The sequence below is a fragment of the Mus caroli genome, unplaced genomic scaffold (assembly GCF_978045245.1).
Source record: "Mus caroli unplaced genomic scaffold, Mus_caroli_1 scaffold_6, whole genome shotgun sequence".
In the NCBI taxonomy this organism is placed as follows: domain Eukaryota; kingdom Metazoa; phylum Chordata; class Mammalia; order Rodentia; family Muridae; genus Mus; species Mus caroli.
The window spans coordinates 11,237,841-11,260,718 of NW_028227261.1; the positions used below are offsets into that span (position 1 = coordinate 11,237,841).

Genomic DNA, 22,878 nt, shown 5'->3' on the forward strand with positions numbered 1-22,878 from the left:
CCAGCTCGTGTCTCTAGCTGCATATGAATAAGAAGATAGCCTAGTCGGCCATCAGTGGAAAGAGAGGCCCATTGGTCGTGCAAACTTTATATGCCTCAGTACAGGGGAACGACAGGGCCAAGAAGTGGGAGTGGGTGGGTTAGCGTGTTGGGGGCTTTTGGGATAGCATTGGAAATGTAAATGAAATAAATACCCAATTTAAAAAAAAAAGAATTTGAGCAAGGAGAGGTTGATTACAGCGGATTAAGAGTTCAGGCAATGCAAATAAGTGAAAAGGAAGATGATGATAAATAGAAGAGAGTAGATCCAGGAGATAATTGTGAAGAAGGTGGAGGTGGCAGTGGAGCAGAAAAATCTTCAGGTCCCTGGAATAAAACAGTTCAGGTACAAGTGCCTCCTGCTCCAGTAACAGGTACAGAAACCCCGGAGCCAGCAATGCCCAGTGGTGTATTTAGGCCTCCTGAGGCAAGGCTAACCACAACAAGGAAAATGCCACAAGGACCACTGGAAATATACAGTGACACACAGTTCCCATCCCTGCAGTCCACTGCCAAGCATGTAGAGAGCTGGATGATAAAGAAATGGAGAAGAGCTTTGAAGTAGTAAGACACAAAAATAGAGATAGGGAGGAGGTTTCAAAAAACGAGGCCCTTAAACTTCAGCTAGACAACCAGTATGCTGTACTTGAGAATCAGAAGTACAGCCACACACAGTACAGCTAAGGAATGGTCTTTGCTAAGCCTTCCAAGGTAACTAGAGCACAGCTAACCACCCAGAACAGCCATTTGTCGTTTTGATTTCTGGATCTACAGTGACTGACTGAAGACCTCAAGTCCAGTGACTGTCCCTGTTGCACTATGGAAGTTCAAGAGTCACGACTGATCTTGATGCGTGTTGGATTTAGGGGTGTTTCATTGTCTTAAATATTTGTGAATTAGATTCAACAGTGTTTCCACAGTTGCTCTGCGTATAAAACCAAACCTGCAGCCAGTGGTCATTCAAACATCTTTTTGTTCAGATACTGAGCCTTTTAAAAGTTGACTACCTCAGATTTGCTGCCCTTAGTTGTGTATTTCATGTGGATCACATCTTCTACATAAGATCACAGCTACTAGTGCCTGTGTGAACCTTGAACCAACTCTACTGGATTCCTGTCAGAAAGCCTTTAGAAGTCAGCCATCTGGGTTCTGATCCACTATAAAAATTGTAGAGTTAAGTGACCTTAATTAACCTGTTCTGTGCCCCATCCTAAGGCATACTCTGTAGGCTGTGGCTATGTTACACTCCCTGGAACAAGCCACTGTCAGAAATGATTTAAGTTTTTAGTTGTATGAGGTAACTCTCAATTTAATTCAACCAAACTTGGGTACACCAAATGGGGAGTGAGTGGGGTGTAGTCTTATTTCTTTGAATAATTTTTCATTCAGATAGTGCTTGCTCGGTTCCACATTAAGGCCTTGCTTTGACATGGAGTAAGTTTTTTAAGGGCATATTGTGTGGAGAAATAGTCTGAAAGAAGCATTGGAATTGTGAAATGCCCTATAATTTGCCAATCCTTAGGTGGAACCAGATAGCCTTTGATGCATATAAAGGACAGTGGATCCGATGCACTCCAGGTGCTGCTCAAGTCTCCTAATCAGGTCTGATTGAACTGCTGTGGACAGAGTATGGTGTCTGCACACTGCTGTTGACAGAGTGTGGCATCTGCTCAGGAGGAGAGGGTTTCACTGACCTGGCTTTTAACAGTTCAAAGTAACAGGAGCAAAACACCCATGTTGCACAAGAATCTGCCATGGTGTCTGATAAATCCTTGTGTGTGTCCCAAATGTGAAGGTTATAGGCTATTCTGTAGATCCATTCATTGTTTAGCCAGCTCTTGACATTCACCTTGGGAATATGTTTGGTAATCACTTGGAGACACAGAGGAATAGCCAGTAATGTAGCATTTCTGTTGTTAGTAATTTCAATTTAACTATCTAGTAGTACTTGGCTCTCAGAAGAGGTTACTGCTAAATTTCTTTCTACCTAATGAAATAGCCTGTCAGTTACCTACAGATGGTTCAGTACACATACTCTGTTGACATATGACTATGTGATATGATAGTAGTGCCTGGGTTTCTCTCTGTAAACGAATCCCTTTGCCAAACACAGTTCATACTTCCTTACTACTGACAAGATCGAACAGGAAATGTATGTTTTCCCAGCTTGAGAGCATGTTTAGTGGATTTAGGGCAGCAGTGTGGGAAGCAGGAGGTGGAGGCCAGTGTCTCCTACCAGTCTGTATTCCACTTCTGGGCAATAATGTTGGCATGATCTGAACCAGCCAGGAGGAGGTGGGGTGATTAGAGACTTGAGATTCTTAGTTAAACTGAAGAGTTCATTTGGGCACCAGAAACCTTAACAAATAATCTAACACCTTGAGCCACAAACTTCCCTTAAAGTATGCTTTACCCCAGTGTGGCACACAAACACACATTCTGTTTGGGTTTATGGTTTAAGACGTGAACAGAAAGAAGATAAGGTTTGTTTAATGGCATACTGTACTGGAACACTGAAGACCTGCAGCAGATGTAAATTCCAAGTCTTGGTATTTTTTAAGATTGTGAAATTATCAAAATGCATATGAATCAAGTTTTAATACACTGTCTGGGTGGATGAGGCTGTCCATTGCACCATTTCTTTCTTTGGGTTCTCAGGCATGGTTCCTACAGTGTAAGAACTCTGTAACATTTAACAATGAATAAACAGTAAACCTATGGGAAAAAAAAAAGAAATGAAATAAAAAGGAAAGGATATGGCTTCTCCTAAGTATGGTGAAGTAGAATGTTTCTTATCAAAAGAAAGAGAATAGCCAGACACAGGAACAGTCTACAATGGGCAGAACCATGAGCCTCATGAGGAGAGGGAGGAGGAAAAGCCAGATCAAGAGGCCAGGAGGGTAAATGATCAGTAAAAAAGACCAGGTAGCCAAATACATGCATTACATGAGGAAGAGCAGCTGGGAGGACATTTGCCCATCCTCTGTGCTAGGGGTCTGGAAAGGACAGCAATGCACTGTATGTAACAGATAGGGATAGAGGATTCTTTGGAGAACCTGGAACCAAGGACTGATTTGATTTGTTAATTAGGCACCTTGGCCTTTTGTTCCAGGGTTTAATATTCAACATTAGGGAGGACTGAAGAGATTGAAATGATTTAATCGTAATCTCAAAAGTTATTTTTTTAAAAAAATGAACTAGTTCTTTTATTTCTTCTCTGCCTAAGGAGGGACTTAGGTGGGAGAAGTGAGAGGGAGGGAAAAAGGGGAGCAGGATGATTTATGGGTGGGAGACAAGAGAGAGCCCAGAGGGCCAGAAGAATGAATGGAAATATGGAGCAGTAGAATTTGGAGATTGGAGAGAAACCTCTAGAAAGTCTTGTAGACCTGGGGTGTGAGAGGCTTCCTAGATCCTGCCATGTCCCCATATTGATGATAATGGACTGAACCTCTGAACCTGTTAGCCATCCCCATTGAAATGTTCTTTTGTCCTTATAAGAGTTGCCTTGGTTACCTTTCTATTCACAACAGTAAAACCTATGACAGCAATTCTTAATTATAGAGCTTGATGAAAGGCTGAGCTACAGGAGATGTTGCTCTAAACAGACACATGTATGAAAGTAGCTGATCAAAGGAATGAAATTTCTCATGACTGGGAAACATTAGGGATAGAAACAATTAAGAGGTCAGATCAGAGATGCATAAAGGTAACAAAATTGAAAGATCAATACCAAGACAATATAATTGAAAAATCCCCAAGGTACAACAACTTAGTTTTGGTAGGACCTTTTCCCTCAAGAATTTGAGAAGAAATTGAGAAGTTGCTGTTTCATGTGAAAACTCGCCATCATTTATCTGACTTCATCTGCTGCCATTGTAACAGGGCAGCGCGTCTTCTGCCTTAACTTGAACTTGACAAACACCGAACTCTCTAAACGAAGCCTACTGAAGGAGCGAACACGCAGACTTTTTAATTCTGAGGTGATTTTTTCCTCTCAGAAGTCCAACGTCACTTAACGTCACGTCCGTGAGCGAAGGCAACAGGACGACGAAGGCCAGCCCAGGCCTTTGCTCCTTGCCTAACTGTCGCGCCGTTCCCAAGAGCGGCGGGAGACAGCGAGCCGCCGAGCGGTTAACGGAGCGCTGAAGACCCAGCTGGGGTCACTTGGAGGAGCCGAGGCGCAAAGCACCGCCGTTGCCCTTCCTCGAGACCCCGCCCACTCGGCTCCACAGCCTGCTAGAGGCCTGGAGGAGGCGGGGCCAAAGAGGAGCATGCGCACGCGCCCTCGCGAGCCGGCCTTCTAAGGGGGAATGAGCGATCTCGCGAGGGTTGAGAGTGGGTGGCGTAGGTACCTGTCCTGGTTGGATGGAGAAGAGAATCCACTCCCGGAGAGGAGAAGGCGCCGTGAGGCCTCTGAGAACCTTCCGTTTTCCTTTCCCTTTCCTTCGGCCCTCCGCCTCCTCAGAGTCAGCCCGCCTTCCCTGACCTCCGTGACCCCGCTGGCCCCGCCCACTCCCGTCGACGTGATTCCCGCCGTGAGGTAGACGCCAGTGGAGCAGAGTCCCGAGGAAGAGGACGGCGAGGCGAGCGAGCCGGGGTGGCGAAGCCCTTACGCGTGAGAGCTTCCGGGCGCGTCTCGCTCCTCCGGTGGCCCGGACGCCAGTGTCGCGCAGGCCCAAGCCGCTTCCCTCGGCGCCGCGCCTGCCCGTGGCCGTGGCGGGTAACGCAGCCGGAACACGTCGTCCGCGGTGGAGCCTCCGCCGCTCCCGCCTCCCGAGAGCGCGCCTTCCAAGGAGCAGCAGCGGCAACAAAGGCAGCCCCGAGGGCTGCGCGGCGCCCGCGGCTCCGGCCCCGGCCCCGCGGACACCGAGATGGAGGAAGTATTTGATCATGGATCACCTGGAAAGCAAAAAGAAATCCAAAAACCAGATCCTATATATGAAGAAAAAATGCAAACTGACCGAGCAAATAGATTTGAGTATTTATTAAAGCAGACAGAGCTGTTCGCACATTTCATTCAGCCTGCTGCTCAGAAGACTCCAACCTCACCCTTGAAAATGAAACCAGGGCGCCCACGGGTAAAAAAGGATGAAAAACAGAATTTGCTTTCAGTTGGAGATTACCGACACCTTAGAACAGAGCAAGAGGAGGATGAAGAGCTATTAACAGAAAGTTCCAAAGCAACTAATGTTTGTACTCGATTTGACGATTCTCCATCATATATAAAATGGGGTAAACTGAGATTATCAGGTGCGAGGATTGAATTGGCTCATCTCTCTGTATGAGAATGGCATCAATGGGATCCTTGCAGATGAAATGGGTTTGGGAAAGACACTTCAAACAATTTCTCTTCTTGGATACATGAAACACTATAGAAACATTCCTGGTCCTCATATGGTTTTGGTTCCCAAGTCTACATTGCACAACTGGATGAGTGAATTCAAGAGATGGATACCAACACTTAGGTCTGTTTGCTTGATAGGAGATAAAGAGAAAGCTGCATTTGTCAGGGATGTTTTATTACCAGGAGAGTGGAATGTGTGTGTCACATCTATGAAATGCTTATTAAAGAGAAGTCTGTGCTCTTCAGAACAACTTGCATGAGTTCTGGTCACTTCTAAACTTTTTGTTACCAGATGTGTTTAATTCAGCTGATGACTTTGACTCCTGGTCTGATACAAATAATTGCCTTGGGGATCAAAAGCTAGTTGAGAGGCTTCATATGGTTTTGAGTCCATTCCTCTTTCGTCGAATTAAAGCTGATGTTGAAAAGAGTTTGCCTCCAAAAAAAAGTAAAAATCTATGTGGGTCTTAGCAAAATGCAAAGAGAATGGTATACTCGGATATTAATGAAAGATGTAGACATATTAAACTCAACAGGGAAGATGGACAAAATGAGGCTATTGAACATTTTGATGCAGTTGAGGAAATGCTGCAATCATCCGTATCTCTTCGATGGAGCTGAACCTGCTCCACTGTACACAACAGATATGCATCTAGTTACCAACAGTGGCAAGATGGTGGTGTTAGACAAGCTACTCCCTAAACTGAAAGAACAAGGTTCAAGAGTACTAATCTTTAGTCAGATGACAAGAGTATTAGACATCTTGGAAGATTATTGCATGTGGAGAAATTATGAGTACTGCAGGTTGGATGGACAGACACCCCATGATGAGAGACAAGACTCCATCAATCCATACAATGAACCAAATAGCACAAAGTTTGTATTTATGCTAAGCACACTTTCAGGTGGTCTGGGCATCAATCTTGCAACTGCTGATGTAGTAATTTTATATGATTCAGATTGGAATCCTCAAGTTGATCTTCAGGCTATGGACCGTGCCCATAGAATTGGACAAAGGAAGACTGTCCGAGTGTTTTGCTTTATAACTGATAATACTGTGGAAGAAAGAATAGTGGAACGTGCTGAGATGAAACTTAGGCTGGATTCGATAGTAATTCAACAAGGGAGGCTTGTAGATCAGAACCTGAACTAAATTGGGAAAGATGAAATGCTTCAAATGATTCGACGTGGTGCCACACATGTGTTTGCTTCAAAAGAAAGTGAAATCACTGATGAGGATATTGATGGTATTTTAGAAAGAGGTGCAAAGAAGACTGCAGAAATGAATGAAAAGCTCTCTCCAAGAGGGGTGAAAGTTCACTTAGAAACTTTTCGATGGATACAGAGTCCAGCGTTTATAACTTTGAAGGAGAAGACTATAGAGAAAAACAAAAGATTGCATTCACAGAGTGGATTGAACCACCAAAAAGAGAAAGAAAAGCCAACTATGCTGTTGATGCATATTTCAGGGAAGCTCTCCGTGTTAGCCTAAAGCACCCAAGGCACCTCGACCTCCAAAACAACCAAATGTTCAGGATTTCCAGTTCTTTCCTCCGGGTTTATGTGAATTACTGGAAAAAGAAATTCTGTATTACAGGAAAACTATTGGGTATAAGGTACCTCGGAGTCCTGATCTACCTAATGCAGCACAGGCACAGAAAGAACAGCTAAAAATTGATGAAGCAGAGCCCCTCAATGATGAGGAGTTAGAGGAAAAAAGAGAAGCTTCTGACACAGGGGTTTACAAATTGGAATAAGAGAGATTTTAACCAGTTTATCAAGGCTAATGAGAAGTGGGGTCGTGATGATATTGAAAATATAGCCAGAAAAGTAGAAGGAAAAACTCCAGAAGAAGTCATTGAATACTCAGCTGTATTCTGGGAAAGAAGCAATGAGCTTCAGGACATAGAGAAGATTATGGCTCAGATTGAAAGGGGAGAGGCAAGAATTCAAAGAAGAATAAGTATCAAGAAAGCACTAGATACAAAGATTGGACGGTACAAAGCACCCTTTCATCAGCTAAGAATATCATATGGTACTAACAAAAGAAAAACTATATTGAAGAAGAGGATCATTTTCTCATTTGTATGCTGCACAAGCTTGGCTTCGACAAGGAAAATGTGTATGATGAATTATGACAATGCATCCGAAACTCCCCTCAGTTTAGATTTCATTGGTTTCTCAAGTCCAGAACTGCGATGGAGCTCCAGAGGAGGTGTAATACCTTAATTACTTTGATTGAAAGAGAAAATATGGAACTAGAAGAAAAGGAGAAGGCAGAGAAAAAGAAAAGAGGACCAAAACCTTCCACACAGAAATGTAATATGGACGGTGCCCTTGATGGCCGTGGAAGAAGAAAGAAGCTGAAACTATGAATGCATTTTTGTCTTATAATCACTAACTAGTAGTTCTTTAATTTACGGGTCTTCATAAGATGTGCTGGCATCACATCCATCAGGTCCATCTGCTTACTGAGCTAGAAACATAGTATGTAGTTTCACTTTTTTAAAATGCAACAGCTCTGCTGAAATTTTTTTATCATTAACAATTGAAGTAATAAAACAGGCTTCATTTATTAAAAAAAAAAGAATTTGAGAAGTTTAATTATGAGAAAAACCAATGTCATTGTAACAGGGGGCACAGACTGGGATCAAGGTGACCTGAGCCACAGCTTATCTCAGAAACATTATTGTAAATATTTCTTTTTGTAAAAAGACTGCAGATAAAGCTGAGGGAAATAATATACATTGCCAGAGTGAAATCACTCCATACACAAGCAGAAGATGAATTAAGAAAAGTTGCTTTAGTGACTGTTTGCATTCATGACAGGCTAATTATCAGACTAATCAGCCTAGCATAAATTTGAATTCAACATATGCTGTCAGTCTTAAGTTCCTTTTAGGTTGAGTTCCCAGATTATGCTTTGAACCAGTTAAATATGGACTGGAGACTGCATATCTAGGCTCTTAGGTAGATGGAAGGTTTACATAGTACAGATATTGTAAGACTCATTTCTTACATAACCATTTTCCTAAAAAAAAACCCACAAAGATAGCAGTATATAATTTTCGTTTGTACCTAAGATTTATTATTCAAATAGTTTTGTTTTCCTCCATGTTGGGATGACCATATGTTTGTAAAAAAGACTATATTTTGATGTAATTCCTAACCATTTTTGAACATCTGTTAGAAGGCTAAGAGTGAAATGTCTATAGGGTGCAAATCGAACAACCTGACCTTGATCACTATATAAAAAATGTCCATATTTCCTCCCTTGAATATTTTGTTCCCCAATCTAGGTAGGACTAAAGCATCCACACTTTGATCTTCCTTATTCTTGAGCTTCATATGTACTGTAAATTATATCTTGGTTATTCTGAGCTGTGGAGCAGAGAATGACAGAAAAGCCATCCAGACACTGACCCACCTGGGAATCCATCCCATATACAGACATCAAACCCAGATACAAATGTGGATGCCAAGAAGTGCTTGCTGAGAGGAGCCTGATGTATCTCTCTCCTGAGAGGCTCTGCCAAAGCCTGACAAATACAGAGGTGGATGCTTGAAGCCACCCATTGGACTGAGCTTGGGTTCCTGATGGAGGAGCTAGAGACAAGACTCAAGGAGCTGAAGGGGTTTGCAACCCATAGGAAGAACAACAATATCAACCAATCAAACCCTCCAGAGCTTACAGGGACTAAACCACCATCCAAAGAGTACACATGGAAGGATCCAAGGCTCCATCTGCCTATGTAGCAAATGGAAGGCCTTATCAGGCACCAATGAGAGGAGAGGCCCTTGGTCCTGTGAAGGCTCCATACCCCAGTGTAGGGGAATGTCAAGGTGGGGAGGCAGGAGTCGGTGTGTGGGGGAGCACTTGTACAGAAGCACAGGGAGGGAGGATGGGATAGGGGGCTTCCAGAAGGGAAAATCAGGAAAGGGGATTACATGAAATATAAATAAATAAAATATCAGCATCAACCAACATTAACCACTGTGAAAATTCTCTGGCAAACATTTGCGGTTCTGAGAATGAAACATCTATTTAGAATTAAGTATGAACTAATACACTTGAAAAAAAATATATTTGAAGCATAAAAATATAATTGAAGCTTAAAAAAATATCCAAAGTAGATTCCACAAACTTGTGTTCCAATTTGCACATATCTCTCCTGGCCTAAATCCTTGTAAAACTACACACACACACACACACACACACACACACACACACACACACACACACTTACTCATGAATGCATTCACATCTGTTAAGGTTTCTTAAAGCCTATCTGCAGAATTTCTCTGCAGGATGAACTTGTTCATGTAACAGATACCAAGCAACAAGGCTTCAAGTCAGAAAAGTCAATCCTTCCTCAAGAGTGGCATAATATTTGAATAGATTGTTGACCCTTATCAGACTCTTTTCTTCAGAATCAATAATCTTGTGTTACTGGATATAAGTGTGTTACCTAAGAATATGTGCAAATTCTTTATAGACATATATCCCCTCAGTATGCATTTTTTCAGATGCTCAAAACCACAGTAATATGCAAAATATCTAACAGGTACATTATGCACTAAAGTTTGTACTCTTGTGTAAAGGTATCAGGAGGTACAATTCAGGTACAGGTTCAGCTCTTTATTGGACAAGTTAACAAAAGCAGTTTAGTCAAAAATACCAAAGCCCCTGTCATCTTCGGACTCCTCAGCCTCTTCCTTCATTGCTTCCACTTTCTTCTCCTCAGCTGGGGTGGCAGCAGTGGATAGAGCAGGACCACCAGAAGGTGCAGCTCCAGCAAGTGGAGCGGGCCCAGCAGCCCAATCATTGCAGATGAGGCTACCAGTGTTGACATTGGCCAGAGACTTTGCAAAGGAGCCAGGAAAGAAAGGTTCAATGCTGATACCAGCTGCTTTAATGCGGGCATTGATCTTAACTTCCGTGACCATCACCTCGTTGTCTTGCACGATGAGGGCAGAGTAGATGCAGGCGAGCTCGGAGACAGACACCATGTTGTGGACTGCTGACATGGTGCTAGTCCTTGGATGAAGTGAGGGCCTCACCCCAGTGGCATTAGCAAACTGAACACATTAACAGGGTTTGTCTGTAGACATCCCAATGGCTATCTTAGGAAGCTGACAGTGACCTATGGGGACCTGTGCTGCCCCATGCCTATGTATGCTTCACCTGTGCAGTGCCTTCCTGGCTGTGTTAAATCACGAGTACTGACTGGACTCAGCCCCTCAACTCGCAGGGGCCCCTTAAGTGTCAGAAGAATCAGGGTCCTGGTACAGAGGCATGAAGGAGTCAGCAGGGTGACAAACAGATGCAAACATAAAAGAGTGTTGATCTGAATGTAATTTCTCAATGGAAGCATCAGACTTATGATACAGAAGAAAATAAGGAAGTTAGGTGACACATCACCCAAGGTACGTTGAGGTTACCCGATGCTTAATGACTCTTTACACAAAACAGAAGAATGCATACATAAAGACTGACAGGAACTAAGTAATATAAAAATTGAGACAAAGTCATCTCTATCTAAGGTCAGCTATATTCCTAAAAGCCAGATGTGAGGTCATTATGTTCCCAGTGCAAGTCCTTTCTTGCCCAAGCCATAGTTCTCATTCTGATTTATTGTTTAGCCCACCACCAGCCAGCTCTTAGTAAATACCTAACTATGCTATGCTTCTGGGCTAGTGAAAGTATGTGCTAGGGAGTTCTGCTCTAGGTAACCTTCTCATGAATAATGCAATACTCTAGTTCCTCCTTAAACCACATCCCTACCTACTTCCTAAACCATTGTAAATTCTTGTATATGTAAGTGACTGGGCCATTATTCTGAGTGATTTTGTAGGGGACTTTCTTCTATTAAGTAATGTAGTCTGCCATATATAACTATAATAAGAATTATAATCTTACTTTGCTAAGATTGTCCTGAGAATTCTAACTCTATTTAGTAGATGATAATGCCTGCTTTCTTTTACTATCTCTTTTTCAATACTGGAGGCAATCTGTCTTAATCTGTAACATTCTTATGAAATCCCAAGTCCAGGGCTGGCTCAAGGGCTGGCTAGGACATTGGTGAAGGCCAGGAAGCAAAGTTCAACCTAATTTAGGTATTTGACAAACCATTCCTTGGAGGTACTGATAATAAAACAATACTGAAAGAAAGCACACAGACCCATTCACCTATTAACCAACTTTATAGGAACATCATGGTATGGGATGCGAAGGATCCAGGAGACTAAGTTTCCATGAAAGTTTATGACTCAGGACTTTTCCCAAGCTTTTGGGCTTGCTACACAGATTTCACTGTAGTGGCTATGACGCACCAGCACCTGGATCTGTAAGGTTCTGCAAAGAAAGGCTTTCCATGTTCACTCTTCTGCCTCGCCAGTCTTGATTTTTGAACTTATAAATTTGACCATAAGCTACTTGTGAAGTAAAAGATGTTTAATGGAACAGAAGAATGAGGGCTGGTGATGACTTAAAAGTTAATAGCAGGGGTGGGTGTGGGGGTGGGTGTGCAAGGGACAAAGCTCAGCGGTTAAGAGTGCTCACTGCTCTTCCAAAAATCCTGAGTTCAATTCCCAGAAACCACATGGTGGCTCACCACCATCTGTAATGGGATCCAATGCCCTCTTCAGCTGTGTCTGAAGAGAGCTACAGTGTACTCATATACATAAATATAAAATAAAAAAGTTATGAGCACTGGCCTGCTCTTGCAGAAGACTCAAAATTGATTCCAAGCATCAACATGGTGGCTCCCAAACATCTGCAGGGACCTGACTCCCTCTCCTAACTTCTGAATGCACCAGGCACTAAGTGGTGTACATATATGCAGGTTGGCAAAATGTTCATACTTGACAATAGACCAGAGAAAGAAATTTGAAAATGGCCAGAAACATAATAATAACACTAATATAATAAATCTTGAAAAATAATAAAGGCTGAGAGGGGAGTCATTCCTTTAGGCTCATTTATGAAGGGGGATACCTGCAGCAGATACCCTCAACAAACTCCCTGGCACATTTTCTTACATCACACCAAGAAAACACTCCAGACTTGGCCATGTGTCCCCTAAGAGTTTGACATTGGGCATCAGGGACAGAATGCTCAATACCACAAATGTGTCTGCTTCAGAGTTCTGTCAAGAAAGCTCAGTCAGTGCTTACCTACACACACATCCCATGAGGGATGGGAACACAAAGCAGACTGTTCTCAACTTTGAACTGTCATGTCTTGGAGAGCTGCAGCCGAAGAGCCTGGTTCAAAGGCAATATACTTAGTAAAGCTTGTGGTCTTAGACAAACTCATCTGTCCTTCCACATACATGTATGGAGTACTGGTGTGTCCCAATCACTGAACTAGCCAGGGCACTAGGGAGAGAAATGGACAAGATCACCGTTCCCAACTGCATGCAGCTGACATGCTCTGAAATAGTTTCCCCACCAGGGATGATATGGTGAGACTAGAAGCCAAGGACAGTTGGCCATAAAGAGCCCAGGTGAAGTTGAGACACTGTCAGTTCACTGACAGTGAGCTACTGCCACCTCACAAGACATCTCCAATCTTGTCAACACAGCAGACTCAGTACTATTGCAAAAACAACCTCAGCATAAGTGTCCAGAATAAGCCTTGCTCAACCCCAAAATAATCTGAAGTGTGTGGGAATTGAATAACAACTTATGTAAGTAGACATATATTTCCCACAGAATATTAAACTTAAGGACATACATTGACATTTTTAAAAATTACATTTATTGTTGGGTATAGTGGCTCATGTCTTTAATGCCAGCACGCAAGAGGCAGAGGCAAGTGGATTTCTGAGTTCCAGGCCAGCCTGGTCCATAGAGTTCTGGGACAGCCAGGGCTAAGTAGTAAGATGCTGTCTTGAAAAAAATAATCAAAACAGAACAAAACAAAAATAACTGAATTTTTAAAAATCTATTTGTGGAGGGGGAACACAGCTTACAGGAGGCCATTTTTTCCTTCCTCCTGGGATCAGGAATCCAGCTGGGGAGTAGGTGCCTTTACCCAGCGAACCATCTTGCTGGGTCAGGAAAACATATTTTTAAACATGCTACATATGATTCCACTGTTTACATGGAAACAGCAGACATTCCATACAAGACCCTGAACCAAGCACTGCTTTAATCCTTTGGATGATGTTTTTATTTTGTTTTTATTTTAATTATTATTAGTGAGGTTGGGGCTTGGGGTGTAGCTTGCAACCCACAGCCTTATGCATGGTAGACAGGTGCTCTACCACTGAGCAAAATCCCCAGTCTTCAAGAGTGAACTTAAGCTCTTCAACTCATATAGACAAACAAATATGCCCAAGCCTTAGGAAGGGCATTGGAATTCTTCTCTTTACAGATGAAGAAACTGAGGGGTAAAGCTGACCTTGGTGGTGCACGTCTTTAATCCCAGTGCTCAGGTGGAGGGTGCATCTTTGAGTTCAAGGCCAGCCTGGTATACAGGGTGAATTCCTGGACAGTCAGGACAACACAGAGAAATCATGTCTCAAAAAACAAAACAAAATTACTTCGTTTTTATTTATGTGTGATGTTTCTTTGCATATAAGTCAGTGTACCATATGCATGCCTGGGACTCACAGAGGCTGAAAGAGAGCATCAGTTCCCTAGGAACTGCAGTCATAGTTGGTGGTCATGAGCCACTATGTGGGTAACTGAGAACAACCTTTGGTCCCCTGAGGAGCAGCCAGTGCTCTTAACCACCAAGTCATCTATCCAGATCCTAGTTCTTCTCTTTAAAATGTGGCTGGCAAAAAGCATCATTACTTCAAGTGGTGGAGAATTAAATACATATTTTTATTTTTAAAGCATTTGGAAAAGTGCCTGGCCTTTCTTCTTGATGCTCAGGAGCAAATGCATTATTAGCTGTGAGGTGGGTTCTGATCACTGCATACTGTACAGAGCTGGTGCTTTGTAAATCAAAGCTGGGGGCAGTGACCCCAGAATCCTGGACCATAGTCATTCTTTGCCTCCTTTGTGTTTCAAGAGAGGGTCTCATGTAGCTCACACTGGTCTTCCTCAAACTGACTATGTCACAGAGGATGTGCCTGACTCTTTAATCCTTTGGCTTCCACCTCACAAATTCTGAGGGGACTAAAAGCGTGTACCTCCTCAACATGTGACATGGATCTGAGCTCTGAATGCACGGTTTGTGGTACCAGGCTAGCACATTCCCAGCCTGAGTTACTACTTTCCTTTTAAACATTTTTCTCATTTTATTGAAAACATATTTTTTTTTGTATAATGGTGTTTTCGCCTACATGTGTATCTGTGCCCCATCACATACATGCCTGGTGCCCTCAGAGGTCAGAAGAGGGCATTGTACTTCCTGGAATTGGAGTTTTAGTTCTGATCCACCATGTGCATCCTGGGAGTTGAACCCTGGTCCTCCACAAGGGCAGCAGAGTGTTTTTAATTACTGAGCTGCCTCCCCAAGCCTCTAAATCACTTCTTAATATGCTGGAATGTATATAAACCCACTGGCAACATATCCTTGGCAACTTCACTAAGACTGTGATATAGTTCCAAATGTCACACAGGATGAGCAATGATAAATACTTACAAAGTTTAAAAAAAAAAAGAAAAAGAAAAAGACTGGAGCTGGACACTTAGAGCTAGCTTCAAAGCACAAGGCCCTCTCCTGTCCTCTGCAGCTACCTGCACTTGTGTGAGTGTGTGTGTGTGTGTGTGTGTGTGGCCTTCGTACTGTGTATGCATGTTCGTATGTGTGTGGTATATGTGTGTGCACTTTCATGTGTATGTGCAGTGTGTACAGTGTATGTTTGCATGTGTATTAGTGGTGTGGTGTGCATGTGTGCAGTGTATGTTTCTGTGTATATGAATAATATGTGCAGCATGTATGTGTGTATGTGTACACACATGTATTTGTCTCTAGGTGTGTAACAAAGGTAACAAAAACAAATCTTTTTAAAAAATGAGTTGGGCTGGAAATATGGCTTAGCAGGTGGGAGCACTGACTGTTCTTCCAGAGCTTCTGAGTTTAATTCTCAGCAACCACATGGTGGATTACAACTATTTCTTTTGGGATCTGACATCCTCTTATCATGTGTCTAAAGAGAGTGACTTTGTACACACATACATAAAAGAAATAAATTTTTAAAAAATTAGTCAAAATATGTCCTATCTCCAAACTAAAAAGTTGTTTTGGGCTGGGGAATGATTGCGTTGGTAAAGAACCTGACAAAACCTGACTGCCTGAGGTTTGTATTCTTAGAACCTGCATAAAAGGCTGGATCCAGGCTAGAGGGATGGCCCACTGGTTATGAGTACCTGTTTCTCCTGCAGAGAACCTGGGTCGACTGTCTGCACTCACATGACTGTTCACAACAGAGGATCTGATGGCCTCTTCTGACCTCCTAACACACTTGCACACATGCAGGGAAAACACATTAATAAACTTAAAAACCTAAAAAAAAAAAAAAGAAAAAGAAAAAAAGAAAGAAAGACAGAAAAATTTAAAACCTGGACACAGCCACATCCATGTGTGTGTGTTATCCCAGTGTTTACTCTCATTCTGGGACTGAGAAAGCACAGCCCTCCAGCAGTCAGGGCAGATCTGACTGGCAAACACCACTAAATGTCAGTGATGTAGGAAAATCACCACATGATCAAAATCTATGACACTGTTCTAAAGGGTTTTTCTTTTTAAAGACCCAGGGTTCACTCATAAAATAACTCATATCAAACATTTAATAACTTTATTAAGCCAGACATTGTGGTGCATGTCTGTCGCCTCAGCCCTCAGAAACCTGAAGCAGGAGGATGACAAGTTTCATGCCAGCAAGTATTAACATAGCAAAAACTTTCTCTAACAAACAAGGGTCTGAAGAGATGACTCAGTGGTTAGAGCACTGGCTGATTTCCCAGAGGACCTGAGTTTGGTTCCCAGCACCCACAAATTCATGCATAACAATTAACTCCAGTTCCAGGGAATCTACTGCCCTCTTCTGGTCTCTGTAGGTACTGCATGCACAAGGTACACGGGGCACATGCAGGCAAAACACCCAAACCCACAAAAAGAGGGGGGGGGAGTAAATTCATTAAATTGGGCATGGGGGTATGTGCCTGTTAAAAATAAACAAATACAAATACAAATCGACAATATGTTCAGCATGCATACATGATTTTAAAACAAAGAGAGACTGGAGAGACAGCTCAGTGTTTAAGAGCACTTGCTGACTTTCCAAAGGACCTGGGTTCGATTCCCAGTATCCACACAGCTCTGGCTACAAGGGATATGGTGCTCTATTCTGACCTTTGTGGACACCAGAGATTGTCATGGGGCACGTACGCAAAATAAAGCTATAGAAAAATATTCAGCTAAATAAAGTTTGAACATTGAAAAAAAAAGTATATCAAGGCCAAAAGTTATTCCTCCATAAAGACTTAAGTTGCTCCCTCTCCAAGCCAGGCTTGTGGACAGTGCACAGCTTGGCCTGCGCACCTGCAAACCACAGCAGTGAAACTTTATCCAGTGCGATGGTGTGTGGTGGTGGTGGTGGTGGGAGGTCCACCAGCACCATGTTATCCTTGGTGACTCTCCCGTGGTAGGTGGGCTCGAGCCATGGCTTGTGCTTGTTAACTGGTGGGAGAAAAAGGGAAGCAACAGTAAGATGCAGATCACTGCTTCAGCGTCCTGCTGCCTTTGAAGATGAACATGTGTCGTATAGCTTCCACACAAGTGCACATGCACACAGGAAAGCAAAGCCAGAGGCACATAAATCAAAGAGAGCAAAGAGACTGATCATCTGAAAAGGGTGAACTGTGGTTTGATTATGGGAGTGCTCCATGTAAAATCTAACCCAGATCATGAAGACAGAAACTGACTCCTTCCCTCCACAAGAGACTCCTGAAACATGAGCTCTGACAGAGAGACCTCAGGAGGGTATTCATTCCCACCCTCTGTCCCCATGGGGGCAGAATGGGATGGCACAGTAGCAGGGATGCCTGAGGGCATTGACAGAATCAAGTAAAGCTTACAGCAGCACGGGCCAACCTTCATCAAAGGGTTCATGGAACAGAAGACACCTCTACTATGCAATTGGAGATGGGCAAGTCACCCACTGCTGAGACCCCAGTATATTTTATATGAACCACATTAAGAAGGAATTGGGGACAACTCTGGGGATCAGCTCCTGGCAAACTGCTCACAAACAATGAAGACTCAGACATATCTCACCATGCTCTAGTTTTAGGGTTCTCTCTGTCTCTCTCTTTGTCTCTGTCTCTGTGTTTTTCTCTATCTCTGTCTGTCTCTTTCCAAGCTAAAAAGTCTAGGCTGGTTTCAAATTTAACCTTCCTGCTTCTGCCTCCCAAACTTCTGGAATCACAGCTGCACACCACTGAACCCCACTTCAGTCTTTCATTTCACAAAGCAAACTATTAATTCAGCTTGCAACTAATAGCAACATTTGATTCAAACTTGTATTAATGCTTTGTTTTGCTAATAAAATTACAAGTATAATAAAATAAAATTGAATTTTATTCCTACATTTGAATCCACAAGACTCTTAGTTTAACAAGATGTCACCTTGTTTTTTCCAGAACCACAGGGATATAAAATAGTAAGCATAGTGAAGTGTGGGGCAGCTGCACTGTCCTAACACAGAATGGGCAGGCTCACTATAACAGAACAGCTACAGCTGAAAATGGTTAACACATTTCAGAAGAGAAAATAACTTTATGGCAATTTATTCTACCGCCATTCCAGTATTCTAATTTTATAATTCACAATTTCTCAATTGCTCCTTTAAGGTAGCAGTATAAGGAGAGATATCGCCATTTCCAGAGGCTGAACTTTTCAATAATTAATGAATGATATTTTTAGTATTTCTTCACATTGCCCGATGTGGTGGCGCACACCTTTAATCCCATCACTCAGGTGGCAGAGCTAGGCAGATTTCTGAGTTCGAGGCCAGCCTGGTCTACAAAGTGAGTTCCAGGACAGCCAGGGCTATACAGAGAAACCCTGTCTCGAAAAACCACATAAAAAAATTCTTCACATTCTATTTGCATTATGAAACATTTATAAAAAGAAGCGACTGATGTTTCTGTAATCATCCTCTCTAAAACCACCGGAAGATTATGGGCGGAAAGTCAAGGACTCCATCGGGCATCTTGAAGCCCTAGTGCAGCACTCCATTGCTTGGCAGAACATCAAAGCCAGCTACATATGTAACAGCAAACCTCGGGATCACACCTGTTAGAGTGTGGGTTTTCTGGGGTTACTTTCAGGCAAAAATGTTCTTTGTGACTGCAGATCGTAATGATTAGCAACTTTTACAATCTATGAATGCCAGGCAGCAGTGTTCCATGACTTAATTCCAATGCTGTGAGGCAGAGGCAGGTGGATTTCTTAGTTTGAGGCCAGCCTGGTCTTCTGAGCAAGTTCTAAGATAGCCAGGGCCATTCAAGAAAAGCTTGTCTCAGAAAACCAAGAACAATCAGTAAGAACAGTGAAGCTCAGGGTTAACTTCAAATAGGAAAGTTTATCCCAGCACATCCTAATTCTGTGGGTAAAGAAGGCTGTTCTTCTGCCCAAGTCACATGACCAAGAGATTCTGCCAGGTTATTTTCAGATCCACTATGTGCCACAGAGCCCGACACCAATCATACTCGACAAGTCTTCTGCAGTTTTATATCTTTTACGTGAAGAATTCCACCGGCTGAAAGAGAGAATTTGACATATGCTTCCTATATCAGAATACGTATGGTGGCCATACTGTAAGTTTCAACCATCTTTTTTTTTTTTTTTTAAGGTTTATGTAAGTACACTGTAGCTGTCCTCAGACACTCCAGAAGAGGTCATCAGATTTCATTACGGATGGTTGTAAGCCACCATGTGGTTGCTGGGATTTGAACTCGGAACATTCAGAAGAGCAGTCGCACTCTTAACGACTGAGCCATCTCGCCAACCCAAGTTTCAACCATCTTTAAGGCATTTCAAATATAAATGAACCTATAAAATCCCAAGACAAACTGAATCTTGGTCCATCAAAAGGCTCTGCAATCCTGAGATACCGCCATGAGGGGGCAGCAGGTGCTCGGGTTGGCATGTGTGAAATTATGTTTTGATTAAAAAATAACCTCTAGCCCACCCCCTGGCTACTAAAGGTATATCAGCAGCCCACATTGAGATGCTCGGGGTGGAAAAGTACCTGCGACTATGTTCTCTATGTCACATGCCCACAGTCTTCTGCAAATTCAGGAGACAGAAGTAAGAAAATCACAAGTTCCAGGGCAGTGAGGGCTTTGTAGTAAGACTAGTCAAAAATAAGTGAGTACATGTAAAGTCCCTAGCTGACTCTTTCTTTCCCCAAATACACTGGAACAGGGCAGGGGCTGGAGAGTCAGCTCAGCGGTTAGGAGCATTTGCTGTTCTTGCAGAGGACCTAGGTTTAGTTCTCAGCACCCACATTGTGGCTCATCCTCTGCGTGGGCACCAGGCACACACATGGTGTGCAGAATGCATGCAGGCAGCACACACACACACACATACACACATATATATATAAATCCAAAAACAAAGCTGAACACTAAAATAGTTGGTACAGTTTAGAGATCTAGTGTCCCTTTAAGGCCTGGATGCTCTAACTTGCTCAGCAGCCTGTGGTATCATTGGGAGGTGGCAGAACCTTCAGGAGTTGGGACCGGATGGTAATTTGGGGGTGTGTTCTCAAACAGAATGGTGACCCCACTTGCTCTGTGTTCTCACTGTTTCCTCTCTGCTTCCCAACCCGAGTGTGTCAGGTGTCACTTCAAATATCCTGCTGATATATCAGTTATTTACAGTAAAATTCATAACAAACAGTAAATTACAGTTATGAGGGAGTAACTAAAGTTTTATGGCTGTAAGTCACCACACCATAAGGAACTGTATTAAAAGGTGACAGCATTAGGAAGATTGAAACCTGTCCTTGTAATGTCTTTCCAGCAAAACACACTCAGACAACCGGATCCTTCTACGGCAAAGCTTTTATTGCTTCATCATAAGGAAGACCTGATCCCAGAAAATGGAACTGCTTAAATACCCCTCCGTGTGACGTGTCAGCTCCTGATTAGCTGCTCACTCATCACCCCACTGCTATGCCCTGAGATGGGCAGTGACATGGCACGAATTTACTCCTGCACCTGCGCACATTACTTGTTTACCAGTTAGGCACTGCGGAAGCCAGCGCCATCTTGTAATGGCGATTGCTCACGGCTCTCCACATCTCCCCCTTTTTATTTTATTAAAATGCAAGCCACTCTTTAATGGATGAAGATAGAGGTCGAATCCCTAGTGTGCAGAAGTAGGGGCCATGTACAGGATTGGCTCTTAGGCTCACAGGTTTTTACCCAGAGCAACCCTGACCTGCTCCCATGCCGTTTTTCCTAGGGGAGGGACACTTGGACACTCAACCCTCATGCAAATCGACTTGTTTTCTAGGAGTGCCCAAACCTCTGAGCGACTCCTATGCGGTGCTTAGCCCAACAATCCATAAGAGTTAAAGACCTACTCACTCGTTCCTGTGCAATGAGTCTAGCTTCTAGGGGTGCAAGAGCTGAGTATGGCCTGGGGCGAGCTTTAATTGTTGAGTCTCTCATTTTCCGCAGAACCGAGGAGTGCAAGAGCAGAGAACTCAGATGCCAATTAAGTCTTAAGCATGGATAGCCAAATTTCAGGGGAGGCCCCTTGTTCAATGGCTGCAAGTGCTTGAGCAATAACAACCTTGTCACGGTTTTGTTGGGTTCTGAGCTTACAAACCAACCAGAGCATGAACACAAGCCCACAGCAGATGGCAGCAGCAAATAAAACTACCCCCACCCATTCCTTAAAATAAGAAAATGCAGATGAAATCCAGGAGGAGAGACCCTCTGTCAATGACCGATCCACTCGCGTCGAGTTGATCCTTAGAACAGCCTCTCTCAGGGCCTCAAGGGTCTCATCGAACCCTTCAGACCAAATTCCTGCAAGATATAAAGAAAGCTGTCTAGACAGATTAGCTACATGAGTAAATTTTTCATATTGAACACTGGAAATGCACAGAGCACCCAATTTTCTTTCACAGCCCAACTGGGCCAACTGGTATAGAACACTTATTTGTTCCTCAACCAGATCGAGGCGCTGATTCAAAATCATCAGCCCTCCCTTCAGCTGGGCACTAGCACCTGCCTCATTACTTAGAATCCATTGATAATATGGCCAAATATTTTCTTTTTCTGTAGCATCTCCTTTATCATTCATTACAGCAAAATCTAATGAAGGTGACAAAACAAAACCCTTTGCTATTTCTTTCCAAGGAAAAATTTTTTGATTGATAACGTGAAAAAACTATAGGAAATGCAAGGTCCAGATGACACCAAGGCATGCTGCGTATAGCAGTAGTATTGTCAACAGGCCATCGTGATCTTTTGGGAATAGTCACATTTCCCTTTATCATGTTAGTGGTGATGTTTATAGGTGAAGTTATATTATTTCCAACATCACTTGAGCCTGATTGTGCTCCTTGAGCAATTTGTGTTAAAACATTAAATAACACTCCAGAGCTCACTCTATTTTGGCTAATGAAATCTGTCCAATTAGAGATAATCTTTTTCTTTAAAAATATTCAGTTGTCAAAAACAAAGGCAAGGTAGAAGAATTGGAATGTGCTGGTAAAGGTACCGGCCATGATCTTATTATGGCCCACAAAGGTATACTTATCCCTGTCTCAATCACCAGGAGTAAGAATAACAGGATCATCTTGAGATTCATCTTTCTCTTTCACGGTCCTTGTCAGTCGCGTCAGAACCCAAAGTGGATTATCTTCACCCTGTGGAAAAAACACAAATAGCTCCCCGGGATCTGATTAAGATAGGGTCCAGGCCACACCATTTATTATCAAGGACATTCTTCCACTTGACCATTTCATTGAGCGGTTGAGGCCATTGTCCGTGCCTTTCAGCTGGGGATCTCCCAGCATTATCCAGTTTTAGGAAATTAAGAGTAAATATTATAAGGGATAGAGCCATCTTTGGCGTCATAGCCTCTATCCCCCCTTTTTGTTTTTGTTTTTTAAAGAAGTTTTAATTCTCCTCATTACCTAATGACCGGTTTGAGATAGAGGCTTTCATATACATTCCGTGTCCTCCCCAGGACATAGCCTGTGGGAGTCGGTTGCCTTGATGCCAGGTGTAGGTCATGAATGTTTCTGACTAACAAGAACAGAACATTTGTTTCTAGGGTGGCTTTTCAGCTCAGTCATATATACTATTTAGATTTACAAAATAAACAGCTAGGACTTATCTGTTTAGTCTTTCTTGCCAGTGGCTAATTTCAGCTTAGGAATTTCTCCCTTGAATAGGAGCCAGGTAATGATGTATGTGCTTTAATATGTTGAATATAAAAAGGGTGTTCACGCATCAAATGAGGTGGTTACTGAGGTAACCATCACAGACCTGAGGGCTGGAAGCCCT

At 42.8% G+C, this 22,878-nt stretch overlaps 1 protein-coding gene and 2 pseudogenes across 3 annotated transcripts; 2 read left to right on the plus strand and 1 right to left on the minus strand.

The window, feature by feature from the left end:
- Positions 1–213: 213 nt before the first annotated feature.
- Positions 214–722, plus strand: LOC147004130 (protein CDV3 pseudogene; annotated as a pseudogene).
- A 4,172-nt stretch (positions 723–4,894) lies between these two features.
- LOC147004131 (SWI/SNF-related matrix-associated actin-dependent regulator of chromatin subfamily A member 5 pseudogene) lies at positions 4,895–7,874 on the plus strand (annotated as a pseudogene).
- Positions 7,875–10,047: 2,173 nt separating this feature from the next.
- On the minus strand, positions 10,048–10,410 carry LOC147004132 (large ribosomal subunit protein P1-like). 3 transcript variants are annotated; one of them, XM_085838684.1, is made up of 2 exons: positions 10,318–10,392; positions 10,048–10,245 (listed from the first exon to the last, which is right to left on the minus strand). In XM_085838684.1, exons 1-2 carry the CDS (start codon positions 10,390–10,392, stop codon positions 10,048–10,050), a joined length of 273 nt encoding a protein of 90 aa, XP_085694810.1. The 3 variants fall into 3 exon arrangements, with proteins under 3 accessions (XP_085694810.1, XP_085694808.1, XP_085694807.1); XM_085838682.1 differs by having other exon boundaries at positions 10,048–10,151; positions 10,218–10,392; XM_085838681.1 differs by having other exon boundaries at positions 10,048–10,410.
- Between the last annotated feature and the right edge of the window lie 12,468 nt (positions 10,411–22,878).